We start from the raw sequence: 18,034 nt of genomic DNA on the forward strand, positions 1-18,034 counted from the left end.
TTATGGTCAACAGTATCAAAAGCAGCACTGAGGTCTAACAGAACAAACACAGAGATGAGTCCACTGTCTGAGGCCATAAGAAGATCATTTGTAACCTTCACTAATGCTGTTTCTGTACTATGATGGATTCTAAAACCTGACTGAAATTCTTCAAATAGACCATTCCTCTGCAGATGATCAGTTAGCTGTTTTACAACTACCCTTTCAAGAATTTTTGAGAGAAAAGGAAGGTTGGAGATTGGCCTATAATTAGGTAAGATAGCTGGGTCAAGTGATGGCTTTTTAAGTAATGGTTTAATTACTGCCACCTTAAAAGCCTGTGGTACATAGCCAACTAATAAAGATAGATTGATCATATTTAAGATCGAAGCATTAATTAATGGTAGGGCTTCCTTGAGCAGCCTGGTAGGAATGGGGTCTAATAGACATGTTGATGGTTTGGAGGAAGTAACTAATGAAAATAACTCAGACCAATCGGAGAGAAAGAGTCTAACCAAATACCGGCATCGCTGAAAGCAGCCAAAGATAACGATATGTCTTTGGGATGGTTATGAGTAATTTTTTCTCTAATAGTTAGAATTTTATTAGCAAAGTCATGAAGTCATTACTAGTTAAATGTACAAAAAAGGTACAAATGTCAGCTCTCCCCAGTTTGTCCATGATTGAAGTTATACGCACGCACGCACACACACACACGCAAAGCTTTTTGTCTTTTCTGCATTCTACCATAAGCAGGTGCTTCTATTTTTACACACTCACAGAGATTGTGGCAGAAGACATGAAATGCACTACACTTTTCACTCATGGTAACTAAACTGACTAAACCAATTGAACTACAAAAACAAAATAAATCAATGGCACTATCAACACTGTTAAACTTACTAACGTGAACCACAATAACATTTAAAACCCCAAAACTCTGAACTTCCATGATGCACTGGAGCACATCTATTGTTCACTGTTAATTAATATCGCTAATTTCTCCAAAAACATTAGTCCCTTCAACTTTCCATTTTCACAGCGTTCATCCTTGACCCAAAATACATAAGCATACCAAATGACAAATGTCAGCTCTCCCCAGTTTCTCCATGATCGAAGCCATACACACGAACAAACACACACAGAGGCCACTTCAACGTTTATTAAAAAAGGGAAATGTGCAGGCAGAAAAAAAGTTTTTCACAAGTCCTCAAGAAACCTGTTCATTGTGACATTCTGACATCAAGCAACGCTTTGATAAAACCGTTCCGAGCCTTTATGACATGTTGTTTACAGACATTCCAAAAACTAAAACATTTTTGCTGCATTTCAAAGCATTTCACATAATTCAGGATTCAAATGTTCAAAGAGCCTGACACTTATCAGTTCTGTCCATCTTCCTGTGCTTCCTTTCCAACAGCAGTGACCAAACCAACACAACCCGGACTCACTGATCCTTGACCCTGTCCTCAAACAAACAGACTTCATCCAAATGTCTCTGCTAATGTGTTTGTAAAGCATCAGAAAAAGTGAGGAAATCCACGTGTGTTTGTGCAGCACCTCAGGAGTCATCCTGCTGATGGTTGGGACGTCATAACCGGCACTGAGGAAGTTTGCAGTGTACTGTTCCAGCTGGAACTCATTCAGCCAATCATAGATGGCCTCTGAATCCTGGAGGAGAAAAAAACAAAAACATACTCTGTCATCGCTTTCAACTGTGTATCAGTTCAGGTCAAGTTACACAAAGACTGAAACCATAACGTTCAGACAAAATCAGTCCAGACAGTCCACTGGTATGGATTCTTTTTAATGCAGGCTTTGTTATCTACTAGAATCTAGTAAATCGCTTCGGCTGCTCCCTTGATTTCACTCCGGGTCACTACAGTAGATCCAAGGTGGATCTAAATGTTGAATTGCCACAAGTTTTACACTGGATGCTCTTTCTGACACAACTCTACATTACATGGACGTATGGGGTGAATACATGGGGTGAGGTCTGAACCGGGAACCTTGTGCACTGAAATCAAGAGCACTAACCACTTGGTCACCACCCCTACTTGTTATCGACAAGAATCTAGTTCTTTATTAAAGCCAGTGTTTCTTCACATATAAATAGAACATTAAGTGAAAAAAGTTAGTCTGGAGCCCTGCAGACTGTGAAGTGGATATGAACCCACAAGTCCCGGTCTTGACTGGGTTATGCCCCAGTCAATAATGACACCAGTTTACAGCTGGGTGGACTGAGACGAAGCACATGAAGTGTCTTGCCCAAGGATGCAGAGCATGACCAGTGTCCTAGTTTATCTTCCTCCTGGATATCTTACAACCCCCACCCCCAATAGCAAGAGTGCTGCAGTATTATCAATCAATCAATCAATCAATTTTTTTTTTATATAGCGCCAAATCACAACAAACAGTTGCCCCAAGGCGCTTTATATTGTAAGGCAAGGCCATACAATAATGATGTAAAACCCCAACGGTCAAAACGACCCCCTGTGAGCAAGCACTTGGCTACAGTGGGAAGGAAAAACTCCCTTTTAACAGGAAGAAACCTCCAGCAGAACCAGGCTCAGGGAGGGGCAGTCTTCTGCTGGGACTGGTTGGGGCTGAGGGAGAGAACCAGGAAAAAGATATGCTGTGGAGGGGAGCAGAGATCGATCACTAATGATTAAATGCAGAGTGGTGCATACAGAGCAAAAAGAGAAAGAAACAGTGCATCATGGGAACCCCCCAGCAGTCTACGTCTATAGCAGCATAACTAAGGGATGGTTCAGGGTCACCTGATCCAGCCCTAACTATAAGCTTTAGCAAAAAGGAAAGTTTTAAGCCTAATCTTAAAAGTAGAGAGGGTGTCTGTCTCCCTGATCTGAATTGGGAGCTGGTTCCACAGGAGAGGAGCCTGAAAGCTGAAGGCTCTGCCTCCCATTCTACTCTTACAAACCCTAGGAACTACAAGTAAGCCTGCAGTCTGAGAGCGAAGCGCTCTATTGGGGTGATATGGTACTACGAGGTCCCTAAGATAAGATGGGACCTGATTATTCAAAACCTTATAAGTAAGAAGAAGAATTTTAAATTCTATTCTAGAATTAACAGGAAGCCAATGAAGAGAGGCCAATATGGGTGAGATATGCTCTCTCCTTCTAGTCCCCGTCAGCACTCTAGCTGCAGCATTTTGAATTAACTGAAGGCTTTTTAGGGAACTTTTAGGACAACCTGATAATAATGAATTACAATAGTCCAGCCTAGAGGAAATAAATGCATGAATTAGTTTTTCAGCATCACTCTGAGACAAGACCTTTCTGATTTTAGAGATATTGCGTAAATGCAAAAAAGCAGTCCTACATATTTGTTTAATATGCGCCTTGAATGACATATCCTGATCAAAAATGACTCCAAGATTTCTCACAGTATTACTAGAGGTCAGGGTAATGCCATCCAGAGTAAGGATCTGGTTAGACACCATGTTTCTAAGATTTGTGGGGCCAAGTACAATAACTTCAGTTTTATCTGAGTTTAAAAGCAGGAAATTAGAGGTCATCCATGTCTTTATGTCTGTAAGACAATCCTGCAGTTTAGCTAATTGGTGTGTGTCCTCTGGCTTCATGGATGGATAAAGCTGGGTATCATCTGCGTAACAATGAACATTTAAGCAATACCGTCTAATAATACTGCCTAAGGGAAGCATATATAAAGTGAATAAAATTGGTCCTAGCACAGAACCTTGTGGAACTCCATAATTAACTTTAGTCTGTGAAGAAGATTCCCCATTTACATGAACAAATTGTAATCTATTAGACAAATATGATTCAAACCACCGCAGCGCAGTGCCTTTAATACCTATGGCATGCTCTAATCTCTGTAATAAAATTTTATGGTCAACAGTATCAAAAGCAGCACTGAGGTCTAACAGAACAAGCACAGAGATGAGTCCACTGTCCTGAGGCCATAAGAAGATCATTTGTAACCTTCACTAATGCTGTTTCTGTACTATGATGAATTCTAAAACCTGACTGAAACTCTTCAAATAGACCATTCCTCTGCAGATGATCAGTTAGCTGTTTTACAACTACCCTTTCAAGAATTTTTGAGAGAAAAGGAAGGTTGGAGATTGGCCTATAATTAGCTAAGATAGCTGGGTCAAGTGATGGCTTTTTAAGTAATGGTTTAATTACTGCCACCTTAAAAGCCTGTGGTACATAGCCAACTAACAAAGATAGATTGATCATATTTAAGATCGAAGCATTAAATAATGGTAGGGCTTCCTTGAGCAGCCTGGTAGGAATGGGGTCTAATAAACATGTTGATGGTTTGGATGAAGTAACTAATGAAAATAACTCAGACAGAACAATCGGAGAGAAAGAGTCTAACCAAATACCGGCATCACTGAAAGCAGCCAAAGATAACGATACGTCTTTGGGATGGTTATGAGTAATTTTTTCTCTAATAGTTAAAATTTGTTAGCAAAGAAAGTCATGAACTCATTACTAGTTAAAGATAATGGAATACTCAGCTCAATAGAGCTCTGACTCTTTGTCAGCCTGGCTACAGTGCTGAAAAGAAACCTGGGGTTGTTCTTATTTTCTTCAATTAGTGATGAGTAGAAAGATGTCCTAGCTTTACGGAGGGCTTTTTTATAGAGCAACAGACTCTTTTTCCAGGCTAAGTGAAGATCTTCTAAATTAGTGAGACGCCATTTCCTCTCCAACTTACGGGTTATCTGCTTTAAGCTACGAGTTTGAGAGTTATACCATGGAGTCAGACACTTCTGATTTAAAGCTCTCTTTTTCAGAGGAGCTACAGCATCCAAAGTTGTCTTCAATGAGGATGTAAAACTATTGACGAGATACTCTATCTCCCTTACAGAGTTTAGGTAGCTACTCTGCACTGTGTTGTTATATGGCATTAGAGAACATAAAGAAGGAATCATATCCTTAAACCTAGTTACAGCGCTTTCTGAAAGACTTCTAGTGTAATGAAACTTATTCCCTACTGCTGGGTAGTCCATCAGAGTAAATGTAAATGTTATTAAAAAATGATCAGACAGAAGGGAGTTTTCAGGGAATACTGTTAAGTCTTCTATTTCCATACCATAAGTCAGAACAAGATCTAAGATATGATTAAAGTGGTGGGTGGACTCATTTACTTTTTGAGCAAAGCCAATAGAGTCTAATAATAGATTAAATGCAGTGTTGAGGCTGTCATTCTCAGCATCTGTGTGGATGTTAAAATCGCCCACTATAATTATCTTATCTGAGCTAAGCACTAAGTCAGACAAAAGGTCTGAAAATTCACAGAGAACTCACAGTAACGACCAGGTGGACGATAGATAATAACAAATAAAACTGGTTTTTGGGACTTCCAATTTGGATGGACAAGACTAAGAGACAAGCTTTCAAATGAATTAAAGCTCTGTCTGGGTTTTTGATTAATTAATAAGCTGGAATGGAAGATTGCTGCTAATCCACCGCCCCGGCCCGTGCTACGAGCATTCTGACAGTTAGTGTGACTCGGGGGTGTTGACTCATTTAAACTAACATATTCATCCTGCTGTAACCAGGTTTCTGTTAGGCAGAATAAATCAATATGTTGATCAATTATTATATCATTTACCAACAGGGACTTAGAAGAGAGAGACCTAATGTTTAATAGACCACATTTAACTGTTTTAGTCTGTGGTGCAGTTGAAGGTGCTATATTATTTTTTCTTTTTTAATTTTTATGCTTAAATAGATTTTTGCTGGTTATTGGTAGTCTGGGAGCAGGCACCGTCTCTACGGGGATGGGGTAATGAGGGGATGGCAGGGGGAGAGAAGCTGCAGAGAGGTGTGTAAGACTACAACTCTGCTTCCTGGTCCCAACCCTGGATAGTCACGGTTTGGAGGATTTAAGAAAATTAGCCAGATTTCTAGAAATGAGAGCTGCTCCATCCAAAGTGGGATGGATGCCGTCTCTCCTAACAAGACCAGGTTTTCCCCAGAAGCTTTGCCATTATCTATGAAGCCCACCTCATTTTTTGGACACCACTCAGACAGCCAGCAATTCAAGGAGGAACATGCGGCTAAACATGTTCACTCCCGGTCTGATTGGGGAGGGGCCCAGAGAAAACTACAGAGTCCGACATTGTTTTGCAAAGTTACACACCGATTTAATGTTAATTTTAGTGACCTCCGATTGGCGTAACCGGGTGTCATTACTGCCGACGTGAATTACAATCTTACCAAATTTACGCTTAGCCTTAACCAGCAGTTTCAAATTTCCTTCAATGTCGCCTGCTCTGGCCCCCGGAAGACAATTGACTATGGTTGCTGGTGTCGCTAACTTCACATTTCTCAAAACAGAGTCGCCAATAACCAGAGTTTGATCCTCGGCGGGTGTGGCGTCGAGTGGGGAAAAACGGTTAGAAATGTGAACGGGTTGGCGGTGTACACGGGGCTTCTGTTTAGGGCTACGCTTCCTCCTCACAGTCACCCAGTCAGCCTGCTTTCCCGGCTGCTCGGGATCTGCCAGGGGGTAACTAACGGCGGCTAAGCTACCTTGGTCCGCACCGACTACAGGGGCCTGGCTAGCTGTAGAATTTTCCACGGTGCGGAGCCGAGTCTCCAATTCGCCCAGCCTGGCCTCCAAAGCTACGAATAAGCTACACTTATTACAAGTACCATTACTGCTAAAGGAGGCCGAGGAATAACTAAACATTTCACACCCAGAGCAGAAAAGTGCGGGAGAGACAGGAGAAGCCGCCATGCTAAATCGGCTAAGAGCTAGTAGCTACGCTAAGCTAGCGGATTCCTAAAAACACGCAAAGTGAATAATGTGTAAATAATTTAGAGGTGATTCAGCAGAATGAGTGCTTTAGTTAAGGCACGTAAAGATTACACTGGGAAACAAATCGTAATCTAGATAACTAGATCAATCTAACTGCGCAGATTAAACAGCTAACAGATACAGAAAAACACAGCTGTGCTCCGGAACAGGAAGTGATACAATACCGCAGTGAGAGCCAACCACCAGTATTATCACACACTTCATCCTACTCAGATTTATATATGGCTGACACAGTGGAAAACAACAATGATATGGTTGAGGAACCCTATTCCTATCTTGAACACATATCTATTTGTTTGACCCCTCTTTTGTGTAAATTCTCTCAATTCACCTCTATAATTTCTTCCCTGCTCGTGTATTATTTGACCTCCCCATTTATGACTGGGTGGCGGTAACATATCCTGACCTGGGTATCTTCCCCCCACCCCTGAAAAGCAAGTCTGCTGTAGCATTATCACTCAATTCATCCTACCCAGATTTATACATGGCTGATAAAGTGGAAAACAACATTGAAAATCTATGTCATAGGGATGTAGTCTTGCCCTTGACTGTTCCTGATCCACACCTGGGGCCTCATGTAGAAAGACTTGTGTGGACTTTTGACTAAAACATGGCGCATGCCAAAACTCTGAATCTGGTGAAAGCACAAAATATTCAGATGTATGAAAGTGTGCGTAGGCATGAATTCACGCACGTTCCATTTGTACATCCTACTGAACGTGGAATTGACCATGGAACCAAACTCCTCCCTGACCACGCCTTGTTTAAATATGCAATTTCATGTAAATAAGCCCTTGGAGCAGGGATTCCCCACGACGTCACATCAGACAACATGAATGCAGGAAAGAAATTATTCTTTAGATGACTGCAAATTATGTGGAGACATGCAGAGACAGTTTATTCAGTTCACTGTTAAACGGATTAATCATGAAACTGGAAAAAAGTTTGTGGGAGCTACGGAGCACGTGTGTGAGGCCGCACGCACACACACACACAGAACAGTGCACACACGGATGTTACAAACGTGAGGTGCACCTCTGCTGACAGTGTGACATTCACAATTTACACATGCGTTTATTGACAAATACTGAACACAGGAAGTCTGTTAAGCTCTGCAGCTCACCATCAAGCAAAAATAAAAAAAGACATTAATAATAATAAAAACATATTTGAATGCGCATATTCCCTAATGTGTCCACGCTAGCTTTCGTTTGGAACAATTACATGAATAAACTATTTAAACACAAGCGCCCCCCCCCCCCCCCCCCCCCCAATCGTGCAGCCTCCACATATGATTTGAACATTCATCCTGTGATGGCGCCTTTATAGCAAAATGTGTGCAGTTAGTAGCTGCAATTACATTCGGGAAACTGGCCTCTCTGCAAAATGCGCTGTAATGTTGGAATGCCCCTGATGCCAGGAAGCCCAGTGTGGTCAGCACCTGTGTGCGCACAGACAAACCCTGGCTCGTCGTCGTATTGCGCTCTGGGCCAACCGCAGTTCTGTGCACAACTCCAGTAACGGCGGCCTTGGTAATCGAAATTGGTTTACGAGCCAGTTATTCTCATTTGGAAGTAAATCCTCGCAGCTCACGTCAGATTGCACCATTTGCAAGATCCTCCAACAACGCCACTGTTAGTGCCATTTTACGCATCACTTTGCGCATGTTTTTATATCCATCCACATAATTGCAAACACGTGGGTGTGTTAAATGTTCATCAGTGTGCCTCTGATTGTGCACATCACTGTGATGACTTCTTGTTTTCACACTATTAATGGCTCCCTGCATCACTTGTACATATCAGAGATGACACAATAGCTGTAGAAACGTGCATACGCCAGCCAGGATTTTTGCGTGATCCACTGCACATTTGATGCACACGCTCCAGTCACTTTTGACACATTTGTACGTGGACGTGGAGACAGGCGTACGCCAGGTTTTTGTGCATACGCATGTTTTGTACATGAGGCCCCTGGACTTCCTCTGAGGAGAACAGAGTTCATAGATGGGTCACGTTTCTTGGCTTCCTGTCAGCTTTAGTAGAATAATGGTTGATGTGTTCAGGTCTTTCTACGCACAATATCAACATCACTGAGATAAAACAATCAATCAAGAATTAATATGGCAAATTAAAGCCTCACAGCTCAACATTACCTTCCCCTCTAACAGCTGCTGAGGCCGGACAAACTGCTGGGAGAAGCCCTGCTCTGCCACCCTCTGGACAGTAACAGTCTGCTTGCGAGGAGTTCCGCCTACAGTGACATCACACAGTGACATCACTCGAGGGCCACAGGTGTGTTTGAGTTGAACTTCATGAATGAAAACTCACCTGCCACCTGATCAGGCTGTTTGCCCGAGTCTGAGTGAACACAATCACCAGCAGAGGGCGCTGCCTGCACAGAGAAATAAAATATCAAACACTCAGAATTAAAGTTGACAAGTCACACTTATAAACTTCTCAAAAATGTTCAAATGCAAACAAATAAAAACTGGGATTCTTCTTTTTTTTTTTAACTCAAAGTAATACACACACACCACACACACGACAGGTGTACGTCCTGCAGATGATGTTCTTAGTGGTCAAACAGAATAAACATTTCATGCTCAAAGTTTAAAAATAAGAAATGCATTTACACATTTATTTTTAGTTATTTATTAAAAAGCTGATAAATGGTGATGTTATTTGTGTCATTACAATCAAATGAGCTCATCTCCTGTACATACTGATATTAACACACGTGCACACAAACAAGCATGATTGTGTCACAGCTTGTGCACATACCAACGAATGATTAAAAATGTCTCACAACCAGAGGGGACAAATACTTTTACCAGCAAAGTTACCATAATACAGCCACTCGCTTCATCTTTTATACTATTTATTGTTATTAATAACTAATATTTACAATATTTATAGTGAGTTTTACAAAAAATAAACTGCCTCAGTTTCTGAACAATCCTGCAGACACAGAGATGAGAACAACAGGTTTAATCAGGGAGCGGGTATCAGATTTTATTTGTGTTGTTAAAGATGTGTCCCACAAGGACATAGGGTAAATGTTAAATTAAAATGTCAAATTCTGCATTAATATCAACAAACATACTAAGTGGGAATCAATGGACTCCACTGATTTATCTGGTCAGTGACGTGTAATATGTGCTATACTTTATTTGACCAGCAGATGTCAGTAGTCTGAGCTGTTAAATGATCAAATAATGACGTTTTTATTGATTCCAGCACTTCAACAAGACTTCATCTCACCATCACACTATAATGTTGGGTTGCACATAAACCAAATATTCTATCACCCACAAAGTTTTTTGAGTTTGTCCCAGAAAGTAAATGTGCACTACACAACGCATACTGTTGTCTTATGAGGGTTAAATTAAAAACTAAAAAATCTGATGAATGGTAAATCAGCCTGAGCTCATGCTGATTCAGGATCTGTGGTGTTGCTGTTTGTACCTTGTTAGTGTTATCATGGTGTGTGCTGTTGTGCTGGAGTCCACTTGGAGCGTTGTTGCTCTCTGTGCTCTGTCCACTGCCGGCACTGCGGGTGCTGCCCACGCTGCCTGTACTGCCAACGCTACTTCGGTCCCCAGCTGGATACATATCAAGCCAGAGGGGGAAAAAAAAACAAATTATGAAGCAACATGCACCAGAGAAAAAAAAAAAATCAGGGAAGCTCCATCTTTATGTCAGTGTGGAGAAAGAATGATATTAGACATGACACATGTGGCACCAACCAAAGCCGTGGTCACACCAGGAAACGGCAACTTCATTAACACCTTTATAAATAGGTGGTTCTTAATATTTAGTGATGCAGTGACTCTGTGTTGTGAACAGTGTGTGTATGTGCGTGTGTGAGAAAGACTTTATACTAGTGGTGTAGCGTAACACAGCTGATCTGTGGTCTGTACAGGCCGGCCCTGATGGTTCGGCATGTATGTGAACTGTGGAGATTTGTTTTTAAATAACAGCTTTTATTTTAATGCTTTTATTTTATTCTTCAGTCATGCACACCTCCTGGTCCATTTCAGCAATATCTCTCATTCTGTGGAGTGCCGCTTTTGCGCATTGATTTCCACAAACGGCGCACTGATAAATCCGATGCGTGACCCGTTGATGAGAATATCAAAACTGATCGAATCTGATAAAAATCAGTCCAATAAATGCGTTCTTTGATTAGTCGGTTATGCATTTTCAGATGATTTCCATCTTGCTGGCAGTCTACAGCTACATTTATGTAAAAAGTGTTTTATTGTTTCATTCAGGCCAAAACATGGCAAAATAAGGCTGAAAATGGGTCTGATTGTGTCTAAAACCCAGGAACCTCCTGGCTACCCACCAGGGTCCCCACCTGGACCTGGATTTTTCAGGACTTCCCCATTCTCATGCACAAAAACAGAAATCAAAGTAGTATTTCTGTCTCTCTTTTTTTTTATTTGCAGTGCCTTGCAAAAGTATATTAGTTCTCAAGTGGTGTGGTGTGATCACTGGTGTGATCTGTGGCTTAAAAACTGCATCCAATCCGAAATGTGGGTTTTGTGATCTGTGACACCCCTACTTTATACCATAGAAGTCACAGATTTTATGAAAGGAAAAAATAAATAAATCTATGATAAAGCTAGCTGATTGTCACCTTCATTCTTGATACTACTGACTCGGTCTTGTCAAAGGAGGAATAGGGAATAGTCGTCCGTCATGAGTCACCAAAACCTGCATCTGTACCAAATATTCATCCAAATGTTTTCAGCTCTTTCTCAAAATCAAGTCCACAGAATGCAGAAAATTACACGGTAAATTAAATCTGGTCAGAAAATTTGCTGCCAAAATGCCACTGTAACCAGGTTCCTATTCCTAATGTGACCAGGGCCTGCTGTCTTATTTTTGTTAGGTCACGTCAGTTTGGAGATGGAGCCTAATAAGCCTAGAGCAGCAGCGCTTTTCTGGAATGAAAGCTGTGGCAGAGCAAAGCACAGCTGGAGGCATGATGACAGCAACGCAGCCAGCAGCATCAGGCTTCATGGATGGCAAGAACGTCTGCGACTGGATTTACAGTCTACTGCAGATTGGCTGAATTTACTGGAATACTTCCTGTAACTTTGACTAACGTCCTCCACAGTGGCAGAAAAAAAGGTTCTTTAATACTCTTGCTCTCTGTGGTAGAAAAACAGATTGCCGACTGGGCTGACATGAAGCAAAGTGACGTGCGATAAGACAGGAACAGGCAAAGCTTCATTTGGCCATTGTTGGTACTGGCTCTTTGAAGACGTGACCACGAGGCGGAGTGTAAATGGGGCAGCCAGGCAGAATGTGGTGGTGGTACGGGACTCTTACCATTGCACAAGTCTCTGAGGACCCAGATGTCCTGGGGACACCCAGGCTGAGACAGGCAGCCAGAAGACAAACCTATCAGACACAAAGACTCTGATGGAAGGAAAGGCTACAGTACAACATGGGGGCTGAGGTTACGGAAAAGGATTTACACTTACCTGGATCAGCAAAAACCAAACTCTAAAAACCAACATCCCAGTAAGCACGCACATGTACTGAGTGAGTATACCTCCAGTAGTACTGAGGGACCACAGTGCATACACCTGTGCTGACACGGAATGTGTGTACACCTATGTTTGTACTGTGCACATATATACCTGTGTTGGTGCAATGTGTATAACTGTTTCAGTGCTATGCACATGTATTTTTGTTGTTACTATGCACGTGTATACCTGTGTTGGTACTGTGCATGTGTATACCTGTATTGATGCTACGCCTGTGTATACCTGTGCTGTTACTATCCACGTATATACCTGTACTGGGTCTATGCATGTGTATACCTGTGTTGGTACTGTGCGTGTGTGCGTAGTTTTCAAATATCAGTGTGTTCATCGGCTATATGATACACAATGCAAAAAATAAATAAAAAGAATTATTGCACACTTTCTGTAAATACTAGAAACTTCATTTCACTTCTTAAATATCACTGTTCATATGCTATATGATATATTTAACTGAAATTTCTGATCCAGACAACCAATGATTTATAAAGGATAATCATGAAAATTATGAGGGGTGCCCAAACCTTTACATTCAACTGTACCTGTATTAGGTCTATGTATGTGTATACCCGTGTTGGTACTGTGTGTGTGTGTGTGTATACCTATGTTTGCACTGACCATGTATATATATCTGTGTTGGGTCCGTGCGTTTGTATACCTATGTTGGTACTGCCTGCGTGTGTATACCTACATTTGTACTCTCCACGTATACATACAACCCCAATTCCAATGAAGGTAGGACATGGTGTAAAATGTAAATAAAAACAGAATACAATGATTTGCAAATCCTCTTTAGCTTATATTCAATTAAATACACCACAAAGACAAGATATTTAATGTTCAAACTGATAAACTTAATTGTTTTTGTGCAAATATTTACTCATTTTTAAATGGATGCCTGCAACACATTTCAAAAAAAGCTGGGATAGTGGTATGTTTACCACTGTGTTACATCACTTTCCTTCTGTACGACTTCAGCTGTTCAACAGTCCGGGGTCTCCGTTGTCATATTTTGGGGTTCATAATGCGCCACACATTTTCAATGGGCAACAGGTCTGGACTGCAGACAGGCCAGTCTAGTACCCGCACTCTTTACTACGAAGCCACGCTGTTGTAACACGTGCAGAATGTGGCTTGGCATTGTCTTGCTGAAATAAGCAGGGACGTCCCTCAAAAAGACGTTGTTTGGATGGCAGCATGTGTTGCTTCAAAACCTGGATGTATCTTTCAGCATTGATGGTGCCATCACAGATGTGTAAGCTGTCCATGCCATGGGCACTAACACACCCCCATACCATCACAGATGCTGGCTTTTGAAGTTTGCGCTGGTCACAATCTGGATAGTCTTTTTCCTCTTTTGTCTGGAGCACATGACGTCCATGATTTCCAAAAACAATTTGAAATGTGGACTCATCAGACCACAGCACACTTTTCCACTTTGTGTCTGTCCATTTCAAATGAGCTCAGGCCCAGAGAAGGCGGTGGCATTTCTGGATGTTGTTGATGTATGGCTTTCACGTTGCATGGTAGAGTTTTAACTTGCACTTGAACATGTAGTGACAAACTGTGTTAACTGACAATGGTTTCCTGAAGTGTTTCTGAGCCCACGCGGTAAGATCCTTTACACGATGATCCATCCATCCATCCATCCATCCATCCATCCATCCATCCATTTTCTTCCGCTTTATCCGGAGTCGGGTCGCGGGGGCAGCAGCTCAAGCAAAGCCGCCCAGACCTCCCGATCAACACACATCTCCCCCAGCTCTTCCGGGGGAACCCTGAGGTGTTCCCAAGCCAGCTGAGAGACTGAGCTGAGCTGAGATGAGCGTGTCCTGGGTCTTCCCCGGGGCCTCCTCCCAGTGGGACGTGCCCGGAACACCTCTTCAGCGAGGTGTCCAGGGGGCATTCGGAAAAGATGTCTGAGCCACCTCAGCTGGCTCCTTTCGACATGGAGGAGCAGCGGCTCGACTCCGAGCTCCTCACCCTATCTCTAGGGGGGTGCCCAGCCACCCTAAAAAAAGGGAGCGCTCCCTTAGCTCTCCCTTTACATAATGATCAGTTTTTAATGCAGTGCCGCCTGAGGGATCGAAGGTCACAAGCATTCAATGTTGGTTTTTGGCCTCGTCACTTACGTGTAGAAAGTCCTCCAGATTCTCTGAAACTTCTGATTATATTATGGACTGTAGATGATGGAATCTCTAAATTCCTTGCAACTGAATGTTGAGAAACATTGTTCTTAAACTGTTGGACTATTTTTTTACACAGTTGTTCACAAAGTGGTGATCCTTGCCCCATGTTTGCTTGTGAACGAGGCGAGAACGAGACCGTGTAACAGCTTCTTCCCACAAGCCATCAGACTCCTGAACTCTTCCCATAAGCTATCAGACTCCTGAACAGCCTGGTCTGATAATTGCACACATCTCATTGACTGATCACACACACACACACACACACACACACACACACACACACACACACACACACACACACACACACACACACACACACACACACACACACACACACACACACACACACACACACACACACCTCACACACAAAGACAATAACAAAACTGAAAAGCTGCTGCTAAAAATAAGTCTGTTTAAAATTATACTGCACCACCTCCTCTCCACTAATGTGGTCCTGTGTATTTATTGTATATTGTATATTATTAGCACCTTGATCCTGGAGGAACGTTGTTTCGTCTCACTATGTACTGTACATGGTTGAAATGACAATAAAAACCACTTGACTTGAACGGTTGAGACGTTTGGGGATGCTCCTTTTATACCCAATCATGACACTCACAATTAGTGTCCTCAGTTCCCAAATGCTTATTGACTGTTGTTAGAAGGAAAGGTGATGTAACACAGTGGTAAACATACCTGTCCCAGCTTTTTTGAAATGTGTTGCAGGCATCCATTTCAAAATGAGCAAATATTTACACAAAAACAATAAAGTTAATCAGTTTGAACATTAAATATCTTGTATTTGTGGTGTGTTCAATCGAATATAGGTTGAAGAGGATTTGCAAATCATTGTATTCTGGATCTATTTACATTTTACACAACGTCCCATCTTCATCGGAATTGGGGTTGTACCTGTACTGTCCACGTATATATACCTGTGTTTGTACTGTGCGTGTGTATACCCGTGTTGGCACTGTGCGTGTGTATACCTGTGTTGGTACTGAGACCGTTGGGTAGTGGCAGCACCACATGTGTGGGAGGGGCATACAGAGTGTAGGAGTCATCAGTGTGAGAGGTGGAGCTGACACTGGAGGAGAGGGGAGCTCTGGACAGCAGCTGCTGGCGCTGAGTAGGCAAAGAGGCGTGCCGGGACAGGGTGCCCCCTACAAGAGGAGACGATGCCGAGAACAGGAGGAAGAGTAGGAGGATGTTATCAAGCTGATGGTTAGGGATGAGGGTAAATCTTTACATGGCATGAATTGAGAGATGGATGCCAAAAGTAGGAGTGAGACAGGAAGTGCGGGGTGGTCTGAAGGAGGAAGATTAGACTGTGGACTGGTACACTGCCTATAACTGACCTAATCGTCTGCTGATCATCTCCACAATGGAGGGAGGAAAGAAGCCCACCCTGTCCATCCCCCTCTGGCTGTCATGGATGTGACCTTTCCAACGGCCATCTACGTGCTGCTCAATCACCTGCAGAAAGGAAATGAGACTAGCATTGGAACCAAAGGGTGCAGACTGACCTGCATCACAGCAGCTGTATGTGAGGAAAACCTGGTGAAAAGTTTGGACTTACCCTGAAACAGATTTTATTATAGTTCTGAGGAAGCTCCACCCTCCTCACCCAAGATACTTGGTTGTGACATTCATGTTAAATGATACTTTGACCCCCAATCAACATACCATGATGACATCACCAGCACGAATGTTGAGGGCTGTGGGATCATGGACGTTCCAATAGTCCTTCAAAGCTCGGACCTGCAGGACGCCAGTCGCATCTATAAGACAGACAATCAGAAACAGCTTTGATCAAGACCTGATGTGGGAACAGAACTTCAGAATCCTACAGAGACTAGGCAGCACCCCAGACTGTCTATATAATGACAACGCCTCCACGACGACACTGGTAAGATTTCTGAAGAGCAGGTTTGAGGCTCTACAGTGGCATTATTGGACCCTGCCTGACTCCTGGACAAACCAAAATGGGTAAAGGCATGGAGTGTGATTGACTGATTAATGCAAAATGATTAATATATCAATCAATCAATCAATTTTTTTATATAGCGCCAAACAGTTGCCCCAAGGCGCTTTATATTGTAAGGCAAGGCCATACAATAATTATGTAAAACCCCAACGGTCAAAACGACCCCCTGTGAGCAAGCACTTGGCTACAGTGGGAAGGAAAAACTCCCTTTTAACAGGAAGAAACCTCCAGCAGAACCAGGCTCAGGGAGGGGCAGTCTTCTGCTGGGACTGGTTGGGGCTGAGGGAGAGAACCAGGAAAAAGACATGCTGTGGAGGGGAGCAGAGATCGATCACTAATGATTAAATGCAGAGTGGTGCATACAGAGCAAAAAGAGAAAGAAACAGTGCATCATGGGAACCCCCCAGCAGTCTAAGTCTATAGCAGCATAACTAAGGGATGGTTCAGGGTCACCTGATCCAGCCCTAACTATAAGCTTTAGCAAAAGGAAAGTTTTAAGCCTAATCTTAAAAGTAGAGAGGGTGTCTGTCTCCCTGATCTGAATTGGGAGCTGGTTCCACAGGAGAGGAGCCTGAAAGCTGAAGGCTCTGCCTCCCATTCTACTCTTACAAACCCTAGGAACTACAAGTAAGCCTGCAGTCTGAGAGCGAAGCGCTCTATTGGGGTGATATGGTACTATGAGGTCCCTAAGATAAGATGGGACCTGATTATTCAAATCCTTATAAGTAAGAAGAAGAATTTTAAATTCTATTCTAGAATTAACAGGAAGCCAATGAAGAGAGGCCAATATGGGTGAGATATGCTCTCTCCTTCTAGTCCCCGTCAGTACTCTAGCTGCAGCATTTTGAATTAACTGAAGGCTTTTTAGGGAACTTTTAGGACAACCTGATAATAATGAATTACAATAGTCCAGCCTAGAGGAAATAAATGCATGAATTAGTTTTTCAGCATCACTCTGAGACAAGACCTTTCTGATTTTAGAGATATTGCGTAAATGCAAAAAAGCAGTCCTACATATTTGTTTAATATGCGCTTTGAATGACATATCCTGATCAAAAATTACTCCAAGATTTCTCACAGTATTACTAGAGGTCAGGGTAATGCCATCCACAGTAAGGATCTGGTTAGACACCATGTTTCTAAGATTTGTGGGGCCAAGTACAATAACTTCAGTTTTATCTGAGTTTAAAAGCAGGAAATTAGAGGTCATCCATGTCTTTATGTCTGTAAGACAATCCTGCAGTTTAGCTAATTGGTGTGTGTCCTCTGGCTTCATGGATAGATAAAGCTGGGTATCATCTGCGTAACAATGAAAATTTAAGCAATACCGTCTAATAATACTGCCTAAGGGAAGCATGTATAAAGTGAATAAAATTGGTCCTAGCACAGAACCTTGTGGAACTCCATAATTAACTTTAGTCTGTGAAGAAGATTCCCCATTTACATGAACAAATTGTAATCTATTAGACAAATATGATTCAAACCACCGCAGCG

At 42.3% G+C, this 18,034-nt stretch overlaps 1 protein-coding gene across 6 annotated transcripts in view; it reads right to left on the reverse strand.

Annotated features, from left to right (window-relative positions):
- LOC117527488 (caskin-2-like) overlaps nt 1-18,034 on the reverse strand; it is a 172,381-nt gene that overhangs the window by 42,304 nt on the left and 112,043 nt on the right. For 4 of the 6 annotated variants that reach the window (XM_034189854.1, XM_034189856.1, XM_034189853.1 and 1 more), the window contains 8 exons: nt 16,240-16,334; nt 15,912-16,029; nt 15,543-15,716; nt 12,144-12,215; nt 10,269-10,405; nt 9,132-9,195; nt 8,957-9,054; nt 1,540-1,650 (listed from right to left, as the gene is read on the reverse strand). In XM_034189854.1, the coding sequence (XP_034045745.1) occupies nt 1,540-1,650; nt 8,957-9,054; nt 9,132-9,195; nt 10,269-10,405; nt 12,144-12,215; nt 15,543-15,716; nt 15,912-16,029; nt 16,240-16,334 (869 nt within the window). The remainder of the gene's footprint in view (nt 1-1,539; nt 1,651-8,956; nt 9,055-9,131; nt 9,196-10,268; nt 10,406-12,143; nt 12,216-15,542; nt 15,717-15,911; nt 16,030-16,239; nt 16,335-18,034) is intronic. The other 2 variants (XM_034189857.1, XM_034189858.1) reach the window with 2 other exon arrangements.

This window comes from Thalassophryne amazonica, chromosome 16 (genome assembly GCF_902500255.1).
Source record: "Thalassophryne amazonica chromosome 16, fThaAma1.1, whole genome shotgun sequence".
In the NCBI taxonomy this organism is placed as follows: Eukaryota; Metazoa; Chordata; class Actinopteri; order Batrachoidiformes; family Batrachoididae; genus Thalassophryne; species Thalassophryne amazonica.